General features: G+C 49.2%; 1 protein-coding gene across 1 annotated transcript in view; it reads right to left on the bottom strand.

The window, feature by feature from the left end:
• SCFD1 (sec1 family domain containing 1) overlaps positions 1-12436 on the bottom strand; it is a 354775-nt gene that overhangs the window by 140316 nt on the left and 202023 nt on the right. Inside the window, exon 16 of the mRNA XM_069209057.1 lies at positions 1381-1451. Within this exon, the coding sequence (XP_069065158.1) occupies positions 1381-1451 (71 nt within the window). The remainder of the gene's footprint in view (positions 1-1380; positions 1452-12436) is intronic.

Genomic DNA, 12436 nt, shown 5'->3' with positions numbered 1-12436 from the left:
AGGCTAGATCCAATATTAAGTACTCTGCACTAGTTCCAGTATTAAGTACTCTGTAACAGCTGAAGGTTATGAGTAGGAGAGAAGTGGAAGAACTACACAGACACTAGTGACACTACAAGTTCATTGTGGTCTTGACTTGCTGCTGAGTTCCTTAAATGTTTCGCCCTCTGCGCACAAGAAGGCCTCAGCCAAGAAATGGTATACTGTAAAAACAACATTTCAGACTAGACATCTGTTAGTTTAGTAGTAAAACACATCTCCTCGAGTTTCACTAACTAGAATGCCAACAGTGAAACTTCCCTTCCTTATTAAGTTCTTTTACACTGGATAAGGCAGACACTAGTATTGTTCTGTAGCAGTGTCCTTTCGCTCATGAGACCACTGTACCTATGGTGTCATCTGAAGTACCTTAATAGGCACCAACCCATGGGGTCACTGTCCCAGGAGACCTCCGTAGAGCTGGTGTCACCAAGTGCCACGCCAGGGGAACACTGTCCCAGAAGAGCACCATACATGTGGTGTCACCCCACTCAATGTAACAGATACATTGCTCTCTCATTAGATCACAATACCTGTAAGATCACCTGCCTCACTGTGACAGGCATCATTATCCCACGAGAACGCTGTCCCATCAGATCTCCGTACGTGTAGTGTCACGCAACTCAGCGTAACCGGCACACTATCCCATGAGAACGTTGTCCCATCAGATCTCCGTACGTGTAGTGTCACGCAACTCACCGTAATTGGCACACTATCCCATGAGAACGCTGTCCCATCAGATCTCCGTACGTGTAGTGTCACGCGACTCACCGTAACCGGCACACTATCCCATGTGATCGCTGCCCCATCAGATCACCAAACCTGCAGATTAACTACACTAGAGACCCCACTTTACCAGTGGTCTTGTCACATACATTCATATGGACTCTCACTCAGTACAACATCTGAGTGCCATGGCCTTTGCTGAGCGATGGGGTACCATTATCTAACATTGGCTTGGTGCCGCATAGGAGGTAGTTTTAAGAGTCATTCTCACCATACTTGGGTACCATCATCAATTCAAGGGTAGCACATTTGGTGTTTCACAACACCACAGAGTTGGAAGAAGACCTGAGCCAGGAGCTTCCGCGGGGCACCTTGATGGGGGGAACAGACCAGCAAACTGCTTTTAGGAAGCACTTGAAAACGACTGTTGAGACAAGCCCTCGACAACTAGTGAACTTTAACTGATCCAGGTCCCGTGAGACACTTGTCATGGGGATCCAACCCCTCCAGATCCCAAACGAACTGATATCAGGCCCCCGTAGGCATGCGTTGGTGACCCCATCCATCTGAATTGGTTTTGACATATAGTTAATAAAAGCATAAGACAGGCCGTACCTCGGAGGGAGGCTGTGGGGTGCTGATGTAGAAGATAAGGAACAGTCTCATCTTGTCTTCGGGGGTCCCCGCTGCAGGAGAGAGAAAAAAGATGGCAAGGCATTAATTGTTGTCACAGCAGTATGCCAAAATGAGGCGGAGGACCAGTTAAAGTTGAAATACAGAGAACACTGACCCCTTGAGCAAGGCCCAAAACCCTGCACTCTCACAGCAACACCTGGTGGCAGGGAATGTAAGCACTGCTCAGACTGTCCGTGACAAGGGAAAAGCAATTCTTGAGGCATACCCTGGCGATGAACACAGCTCCTGCCCTTCATAAGCAGACTCCAACTTACATTCAAATCTTGTTACAAAAAAGTCCCTCTGAAGCTAATCCCGCTCTAAAGAACTATTTCCTAAATGTACAAGGACTGGAGTTAGAACAGAAACCTAACCCAGGTTTAAAACACTTGGCACGTGAGTGTGTTAGACAAAGGCATTAAATACAGTTATGCAAAGTAAATCTATTATTTTTAATACAGGTTTTTACAGAAGATATTTTTGAAGTCTTGTGTTTTAACACAGAATCTCTGCAATTATGTCCTATTCTGACAGTGACGCCTACTGACCCAGACCAGGAGTGCTACGAGAGCAACAATCCCTGAGGAAGGCAGGGTAAGCACTGTTCTTATAGCGACCCCCACTGGCCCAGCCTAGGAGTGCTGCAGGATAAAACAAGTCCCTAAAGAAGGGAAGATACCTATTGTTCAGAGTGATACCTGCTGCTGGAGACCCCCTACGAAGTGAAATGCAAGTGCTGTTCCAATAAACCTGCTGTCAAAACTGGTATAATAGCCCCTATGTATCCTTCCAGAACCCCCCTTAATGAACAGGTATGCCTCCTTTAGATCAGGTTAACACTTCCCAGGCGTGACCCTGTGTATCCTTCCAGTCAGATTAACTATGCAGGGTAAACGTGAGCATCATTCAAGGTGAGGAGCCCCCTCCCCCAGCCCCCAAGGTAAACACGTGCAGCCTTCCTGGCCAGAGAACACCCTCCCAAGACCTCCTCAATGAACAAGTGCACCTCTTATAGGCCAGTTAAAAACCCCAAGCGTGAACATTTGAAACCTTCCAGGACAGTGGGAATCCCATTGTAAACAAGTATTCCCTGCAAGGCTAGTGACAATCCTTAGAGAACAGGTGCATCCTAATGGACCTCCTCTGGCTCCCCTTGGCAGCTCACAGCCTCCTCCAAACCAGATGCACCACTTACAAACCAGAGTGTACAAAAAGTGATGGATGGAATGCCTGAATTAATCTCAGTCACTGGTAATTACTGGGGACTCCATCCCAATCCATTGCTTTTCAAGCCACCATGTCTCCTCAGTTTGGACCCAACCATGTGCAGGTCAGCTTTCACCCTGCTCCAATGAGAACAGTCCAGCATGAACTGTCAAGTCAGGTCCTCCCTCAACCGGAATACAAGCATCCTAGGACCTATTTAGGGCTCATCAGCCAGGTATACCTTAGTTCTAGTGACACAGTGTGCCCTGGATCCATAGCTGGGCGTACCCGATCCACTTAGGGTGACACACTAAAGTATACAAAAAAGTAAAGTGACCGATGGGTTGTCAGTTCAGGCTGGACTGTTTACCTGAGAGCAGGGTCAAGACTGGCTTGCATATGGCTGGGTCCAAACTGGGGTGGAGTGATGCTCAAAATAACAATTGGCTGGGATGCGACCCCGAGTAATTACCACTGGCTCAGATTAATTTAAGTACTCCATCCATCACTTTTTTTGTATGCTTTAGTGGTGTTGCCCTAAGTGGGATGGGTATGCCCAGATATGGGTCCTGTGCACATTGTCATCGGAACCAAGCTTTACCTGACTGACAAACCCTAACTAGGATGAAACCGGTCCTGGGCTGCTTGAGTTCTAGTCCAGGGAGGACCTTCCTGGCCTGGCAGTTCGGCCTAGACTGTTCCCCACTGGAGCAGGGTGAAGACTGATTTGCATATAGCTGGGTCCAAGCTGAGGTGACATGGTGGGCACAATACGATGGCTGAAATAAATTCCAGCATTCTATCACTTTTTTTGTATACTTTAGAGCTTTATTTACAAAGCCACTGCACCCTGCACCACTGCTTATCTTGCAAACATTCTCGCCATCTCTGGTGGTCCGAGGCACATACACTGCCAGGGCAAAACCAGACTGCAGACGAAGAAGTGTAAAAAAATAAAAAAAAAAACAAGAGGACAGGCCTTTTCCATCTACACATCCCAGATCTGGAATAGCATCTCTGCATCCAGCAGGACCGCCCAAAGGCTGCTCCTGATTAGGAAAGGTTTGAAGATTCACCTCTTTAAAGAACACTAGAGCACAGTACACAGACCATCCACATCTCCGCTCCCTCTCCTACTACTCGATGACTTTCAGCTTGTTCCTTGAATACGTGCAGCACTCCGCGACTTTTGGGTAGGTTCACGCTGTAGAAATACCATACACCCGTCTAGGTGAACATGTACACTCTCCTTGATCAAATTAACATCCTTGTGTGTGAACGTATGCAGCTTTTCAGGTTAGGCTAACATCTCCCTGGGTAAAAATGTACGTCCTTCCACGTCAGGTGAAAACCTTTGTTGAAGATTTGCTCCCTACCAGGGTAGGAAAACCCCAGGATAAATAAGTTCACCCTTCAGGTTCTCAACACCAAAAAGAAAGCATAATCTGGATTAAGGCGACCCCAGACAAAAGCCTCAATAGTCACCCTATCATTTCCTCACACATTTTTATACTGTCAGTGACTTCAGATTGACACTGCCCAGGATAACCACCCCCCAGGTACTGTCGGTTTGGAAGAGATTTATCCAGCTTGCATCGGTTACTCTGACTGGGAAAAAACATGGTACTGGCTTGGAACATGGCACAGGCTTACAACCCTTACTTCTGTCTCACCTTCTCCTATTAGCTAGCAATTTATAGAGGTTGATGGAAGCCTTTTAGAGATTTATGACTAATGGGTCAGACACTGCATCATACTTTCGGCACTCACTTGGGAAACCAAAGAACTGACCATTAACACAGAAATCACTTATATAGAGTACTGAAGTTTGTTGCTCCTCAGAGCTTGGGAGCCATTTAAAGCTACCACCATGACCTGGAGGTGGGACAAAGCTAAAAACAGATTTGTCCCAAAAATAATTCCAAATCTGAGTGGCCAATAATGTTGCTGAATATAGTGGGGGCGGAATCAACCGCAAAAGATGGCAGTTGTGAAGCGGAAGAGCTTCGGCCCAACCTGCCGAGATCCTGTTGTACAGAAGCCCCAGCAGGGGGCTCGGAATCGAACCCCCCAAGTTAGGCTGGGAGCAAGGCTGGTCGGCTCTGCGCCGGGTGTTTGGCCGGCTCCGGCATCAGGAAGTCTCTAAGATGGCGACCAAAAAGGGACTGAACCACCTGTGTGTCGCGAGGAAGGAGAGGCGGCTGGACCGGCGGCATCGGACCCCCACTGCCGGAGGTGTTAGACAAAAGGGGCAGCCCGCAACAGGAAGGAGAGGAGTGGTGACTTTGGGCCCCCACCTGGCAATACTGGCTGGTGTAGGCCTGCGAAAAGCGTAACCGGATGGCCCAGCTGTCAAGGTGAGGAGAGGGGGCTGGGAATGGAGAGAAGCTCTGCCCCCCAGCGCACCTCACAAGGGGAGAAGGGGAACCAGGGGACAACTGCGGCAGTGACACCCACATGGCTACAGATGCAGGGGGAGTGCTGGTGCCCTGCTAAGTCCTGGAAGAGCTGCGGCTGAGACCGGACCCCTGGGGGGGTGGGGGGGTGGCGCTTGGCATAGGAGAGTGGGACCCGCTACCCAGCGAAGATCTCCCCCTGTGTCTGCAAGTGGGGAGGTCCCCATAGCCGCAGAGGAGCGGAAGGGGGACAGGCCCCTCTGGGACTGTGCTGTGAATTTGCACCCTGAGGAGGGGTGAGAGCGTGATTGCACCGGGCGGTTGGGGCAGGCCCGGGTGAGGGGGTCTAATGTAGGTGGCAAGAGGCCCCCTCTCCGGCTGCCCCACCAGGGAGCTGCCCTAAAGACTGAGAGTTTGCCCCTGTGGCCCGCCAATGGGGAAACAACACCTCAAACCGCAAGGGCAGGGACCATTTAGCCCCAACAGTGCTCAGGGGAGGGGGAGTCGACCCCGGACCAGTCCGCGCAGCCTCCCCCAGTGCAAGCTACTCTCCATAAGATATTGGAAGCGATTGAAGACTCCAAAAATGTCCCTAGACAAGAGATCGGGAAAGTGGCGGCAGAGCTGGGCCACCTGCGGGCAGACCACCAAAAGCTGGTGGACAGGGTGAAAACTACGGAGGAAGAGGTGACGAGTCTGGGAACCCTACGGTGATCCCATGAGACGCAGATAGCCCACCTTATGGACAGAGTGCAAAGACTACAGTGCCGAGTGGAGGATGCTGAGGGCTGCAGCCACCGCAATAACATCCGTATAGTGGGTCTATCGGGAGGAGCCGAAGGTGCCGACATGGTGGCCTTCCTAGAACCCTGGATGAAGTCCATTATTGGCGATCAGCAGCTTAGCGCCTTTTTCGCACTGGAGAGAGCACACAGGGTGCCCCCTACGCCGGGAAAGCCTCCCAGACTAGTGGTGGCAAAACTGCTACACTACAGGGACCGAGACATTCGGTTACAGAGAGCAAGAGAGGCGGGCCCCTTTACGGTGGAGAACAGTAAAGTCAATATGTTCCCTGATTACACAGCTGCAGTACAGTCAAAGCGGGCTTCCTAGCTGACAATAAAGAAGGCATTGTGGGGGGAGGGGATACGTTATGCGCTGTTGTTCCCCTCTAAGCTGAAGATAATGGGGGGCGGCAAGACGCACTTTTGCCAAATGTCGGAGGAAGCAAGGGAATGGTTAGAGTCCCACAAAGGTGGCAAACTTGATTGTGCTGAGGATGCACATGGGGCACCTGGCCTTCGGCGGGAGAGGCGCCGCTCTAAGGGCGGACCTGCCGTTGACTGCTTGAGACGACCCACGCAACTTCAAGTAACCCAGGAACAGCGAGCGGCAATTCAGACAGCGGCATCAGTGACGGAGTCGCCGGCCTCAGACAGAGATAGGGTCTGCTCGTCTGACATCCGTGAAACGGAGGACACTTCTGACCTCGAATCTGTTGGCTGTGTGAATGAGGGACTGCTCCGGGTTACGCCCCAGACGGCGGAAGACTTAATCTAATACTTTTTGGGGGTCCTTCCTCGGTCTGCTGACCGTCCCCGGCTGGAGAGGCGGCATGTAACTACACAGGGTCGGTCCGATTCAGCTTGGAGGACTATAAAGAGCATCTAGACATCTTCCCCCTTTATTCGCCATGGAATGCTCCAGGAGGGTGACGATGAGAGACTGTAGACGTTTGGTTCCACCAGTAAGGGTGGTCGGCCGCTGCTGGACTGCTCTGGGGTCAGGGAGTTTGGAGTTGTATTTGGTTCCTTTTATTTTTTTCTTCCTCCTGTTATGGCCCAGATATACAACAGGTGTGGGGTTGATGGCGAGGGAGGGGGTTCCTGTGGACATTGCTACCCACAAAACAAAATGCTGAACAGTGACACACCTATTAAATTGATGTGTTAGAACATCCGAGGAATGGGGACCACACTAAATCGGCACAACATACTGACCTACATGAAACGGAGGGGGGTCCAGGTGGCACTCCTACAGGAGACCCATCTCACGAAGTCAGAGGCATATAGCCTCCAGAGGCGCTGGCGGGGGTAGCGATATACCTACTCGGCATATGCACAGGGCACCCTGATGTGGGTGCCCTTTGAGCCCAACACAATTGACGTGGACAAAGAAGGGCGGTATGCCCTTGTGGAGGGACCCCTTAACTCCAGATCAATAGTACTGGGGAGCGTATATGCTCCTATCCAAGACCAGAATCATTTCTGGCAGACCTTGACGGCCCGACTTGCGTGATTTCCTGAGGGGGCCTACTTGCTGGGAGGGGATTACGATAGTGTCTTTGACCCAGACAGAGACTGCTCTTCCCCACCGCTATCGGGAGCTGCTGCACTCAGAGTAGCAAAAGGCATGGAACAATGGCTAGATCACTGGGGCATGGCAGACCCAGCATCCCCACAGTAGGGAATACTTGCACTACTCATCTCTCCACCAAGTACACACGAGGATAGACCACATGTTCTGCTCCACGACACTCATAAATGACGTTCTACATACGGAGTACTTAGGTAGGGCGTTTTCTGACCATAGCCCACTACTGCTGACACTGGGGGGAGAAGGGAGCCCTGACCCCAACATGGCAACTGTATCCCAAAGCTCTGGAAGATGAGATCTTCCATACTGCACTAACCACTAAACTGAAGGACTATTTTTCCCTGAACAGGGAGTCGGCCTCCTCTAGGGGAACGGAATGGGAGGCCCTGAAGGTCGTTATAAGTGGATATTGCATTGGGCACACAGTGGGGATCAGGAAGGAGCTAGAATCGGACCTTACCCGCTTGGAGACTGAGTTACACAGGTGGCAGTTGAGGCTGGGGACGGACAAAGGGGCCGAGATGCAGCTGGCGGAGGCATGCGAAGCCCACATTGAAACCCTAGAGTGCCTCCGATGCCACGACTACAAGACATACTTGGGCAGCCTGCATGCAGAGGAGGGAAGGGCCAAGAGGTTACTGGCATGGCTGGTCAGGCCAGAGAGCAGGGGCACGCCGATTACCCAATTGACATCTCGAACCGAGACTCCACTATACTCTCCAACAGATAGCAATGAAGAGTTTCAGTCTTACTACAAAAGCCTGTATGGCACGCCAGAGGAGGTGGATCTGGACTCTCTCCGGACTTACCTGGAGGGCATGCAGTTGGTGACGGTCTCGGAATGGGGAGGAGCTGGGGGCACGAATGGATGAACAGGAGGCGGGTGGGAACTGCCATCTCAGCACAGGCAGTGGGGAAAACACCGGGTACTGATGGACTTCCACCGGAGTTCTATCAGAGGTTTGCCGGGATACTGATAACCCGGATGGTAGAGCTATACACAGAGGCTTATGAGATGGGTAAATTACCACCATCGACTAGGGAGGCTCTAGTGATCCTGCTTCCCAAGGGTAAGCGGAGGGGCATGACAGTGGCTGATTACCGCCCCCTCTCTATGTTCAACACTGACATCAAGGTGCAGAGCAAGACACTAGCGACTAGGTTGCTCCCCCACATGCAGAGCTCCTTGGGGGACTGAGGGGTAGGTGGGAAACAGACCTAGGGAGACAGTTGACGGACGCTGAGTGGACTCAGATCTTGGCCTACCCATACAAAATCTCTCGCAACACCCGCTTGAAGTATATACAGTATAATTACATACATAGGACATACCTTACTCTGCACAGAATCAACCGGATACACAGCACAACATCAGGGGCATGCCCCCGGTGTAGGCTGGGTGAGGCTGACTTCTGCCATATGACTTGGGGATGCCAGGACTTGTAGTGCTTCTGGACGGAGGTGATCAATCACCTCAATCACACTCTGGACAGGCAGATGGACTATGGCCCGTCTGTCTGCTTACTGGGAATCTTTGATAGGCCTCTCCCAAAAAAGGTGGGGAATCGAGTTATTGACCTGGTGCTCGGACTGGCACGTAGGAGAGTGGCGTGGCCCGGAAGTCTGCCACGGGGCCAAAAACGTCAGCTGAGAGGATACCATCTTCATATCTCCATCATCCACAGAGGTCCGAATGCTAGCAATTCCAGGAGGTTAAATGTAAGCAAACACGGTTATCTGATTGAATATATAGGTATTTTTTCACAGAAGCACTTTTTAGCAGTGGTACTGTTGCTCCATCCTATGAAAGCTTTTGACCTTGTGAGCTGGGAATCTTTTTTTTATTATTCTTGAAGCTTTTGACTTAGTTGAACAAGTTACTTACCTTTGGTAACAAATTATCTGGTAGAGACATATACTAGTTGCAGATTCCTTACCTTAGCATTTCCCCCAGGCATTAGACTGGATCCGGATATTTTTCTTCAAGCAGTACCCTTGTGCGCCGTCCGGTGGCGTCGGCCCACTCCGCACCCATCGTTGGCGTCGTGGTCACCGTGATGATGTTGCAGTGGTATATAGGTGCCACCCCGCGTGCTGACGTCAGTTTCACGACATTCCATACCAGTAGTGGGAGCCATGAAGAACATTGAGAATGGTGCACCAGAACTAGGGCCCTGAAAAGGGAATCCCTGTCCCTAGATCAGTTTGCAGTGCAGGGAGGATGGGGAGGTCGGTAAGGAAACTGCAGCTAGAATATGTCTCCGCCAGATAACTAGTTACCGAAGGTAAGTAACTTCTTCATCTGATAGTGACTTCCAGTTGGAGATTCCTTAACTTAGAATATATACCCAAGCAATACCATCCTCGGCGGTGGGCTGCGAACCAAGATCATGCTAGAAAGTCCACCAGGACCCAAAGGCCAAAGTAGTTGTCTCTGTGGACCTGGCAGTCCAGGCAGCAATGCTTAGTGAATGTGTGCAGGGATGCCCACGTTGCTGCGTGGCAGATGTCCAGGCCAGGAACTCTGCATGCTAACGCAGTGGTGGCAGCAGTTGCTCTGGTGAAATGAGCACACAAACCATCAAGGGGTTGCTTCTTTGCCAAGGCATAGTACATCTTGATGCAGACCACCACCCATCGTGACAGAGTCTGCTTCTGCACCACCTGCCTTTTCTTCACACCCATATATCCTATAAAGAGTTGTTTGTCCACCCGGAAATCTTTGGTACGACTGAGGTAGAACGCCAACGCTCCAGATCATGGAGTCTTTCGTGGTAGATAGGAACAAATGGGTGAGTCCCTTAAGGAACCTCCCAACAATGGGATACTTGAACAAGGAAAGTTGACCTGGCAATCTGAGAAAGGCTGATATGGCAGATAAGTGGTCTTTAAGGCTGCCCAAAGCAGAGCCCTGCTGGGCAATAGAGAGGATGAACAGTAGAACCTCAGACAGGGGTGCAGAAAAGGGATCAACAGACTTGTTGGTACACCATGCCACAAATTTGTGCCAACGAGAGGCGTATACAGTTTGGGTGGAGTGACGCCTGGCTGCCAAGATAACATTGCAGATTTCATCCGGAAGGTCGAAAGCTGTCAACTGCTGCTGCTCATTTTCCATGCAAGAAGCATGCTGTCAGCTGCTGCTGCGACAGAAGATCCTCCCGAACGGGCAGTCTGATCGGAGGATCCGTGGCTATGTTCAGGAGCTGAGGATACCATACACTTCATGACCAGTCCAGAGCCACAAGGATTACTTTGGTCCGGTAGCTCTTTATCTCAAGCTCAAAAGGTTACGGGCATATCTTTATATTGCCTCCCACTCACAGGTACTAATAAAAGTGCATTGGGTGAGCACTAAATCTAGTACAAGATGTACACAGCAGTGGTGCTCAATGTCTCTGACCCTCTTTAAATTAGTTATTTTACCACTTGACCCAGCGTTTCAAAATAGCCTCCAAACAGTGCCCCAGATAGAATCATCCTCAAAATGACAATTCATGCAGATGAGCACAATGATCAGCCCACATAATTTACGTCACTGGGAGAATACATGGTCACTTTTCAAAAAACTAAAATGATGATAGTTAATGGTTACTTGTGGGGCCCCAATATTATATGTGTATATACGTGTCCGAAAGTTATAATGATCTCTATCATCTTAATTGTACCTCACTTTTCAAGAAAGTTAATTATGTAAAATTTGGAGTAGCCTCCCGCTAACAATCATGGGTCGGATAGCTTTAAATTAAATTGTCAGTATTACCATTTTTTTCCTTAACCCTTCCTTGTAACATATTTACAAAATTTATTACACAGATTAACAGCCTTTTTTGGGCTAACAGGCACTTATGCACTCACCCTTCAACAACTCTTTTTGCCGAAGGAGGAAGGTACTTTAAGACTACCTAAAACTTTACTGCCAAGCGGATTTTGCTTTGCATTGTTTTAGATTCACATCAACAGCTACCCAATATTTTTTTATTATAACTCATTGACTGAATATATATATAGTTAGAAATACTCCTTGATATATACTGTGCCTTGCAAATCACAAGTTTCTGACAAAAGGAGTATTTACGATCATTCCGACAGGTTTTAATAGAAAAGAACAGTTTTACCGTGCATATGGTTTAGCAGCTATAAAGGCTCCAAGCAGACTGATTGCAAGGCTTGCCTTTCCTTTTTGGGCAAACCCTGAAGATTGTAGCACAACAGAAAGGGATAAGACGCATCCTTTCTGGTAAGACACTTTTTGAGGGCAGGCAGATGAGTTCAATAAACAAGGGGGTTTGATGTTTTAAAAACTGTGGGCTTGGAAACTAAAATGTAGCAATTACTGAAAGAGACTACACTCCAGAGGACTTACTAGGTTTTTGAAGGTAACACTTCAGACAAGAGTTAACCTGGCCACTGTGATCCACAAATAATTCAGCCTGTCTATGCCAGGAAGTCAGCCAAATAGGTTTACTTTGGATTAAATACTGCACCTTGTACGCCAAGACATACTGAAAAGGAAGTTTGGCATTTTTTTTAACTCTTCGCCAATGACATCAGTACATTTCTATTGATTTCTCCAAGAACAGTTGAATCAATTGTCATTAAAAGAAAGGCTGAGAGTCATTTTCTGTATCTGTTTTCGTAACGTTTATCAACAAATCACTTTAATTTGTATCTCATCTGTCTGAGCCGTTATGTACTTCTAGTTTAACTTTGTAGTGCTCAGACTTTTCTGCCTCTCTTAGCAGCTTAGTAAGTCACAGGTAGTTGAAAGGGCCTTCTGTTTCTCCGCTGCAGGTGAACCTCCGGATGGGAATGCAGCATGAAACATGTTGAACCTCTAGCACATTTTCAGCTCCAGCCTAACAGCCAGCTTCTCACAAGGGGTCTTTCACAGATTGGCTGTTTGCATTATGAACATATACCTGCTGGTCTTGCTTTCTTAACTTTTAAAAGCTTCAGTACAAGTTCTCCCTTTCTTGTAGTGTATTCCAGGTTATAAACCTTGACATCCATTCGGA

The sequence above is a fragment of the Pleurodeles waltl genome, chromosome 9, assembly GCF_031143425.1.
Source record: "Pleurodeles waltl isolate 20211129_DDA chromosome 9, aPleWal1.hap1.20221129, whole genome shotgun sequence".
NCBI classification, from domain to species: domain Eukaryota; kingdom Metazoa; phylum Chordata; class Amphibia; order Caudata; family Salamandridae; genus Pleurodeles; species Pleurodeles waltl.
The sequence above is the reverse complement of the archived record's forward strand: the minus strand, read 5'-3'. Positions and strand labels throughout refer to the sequence as shown.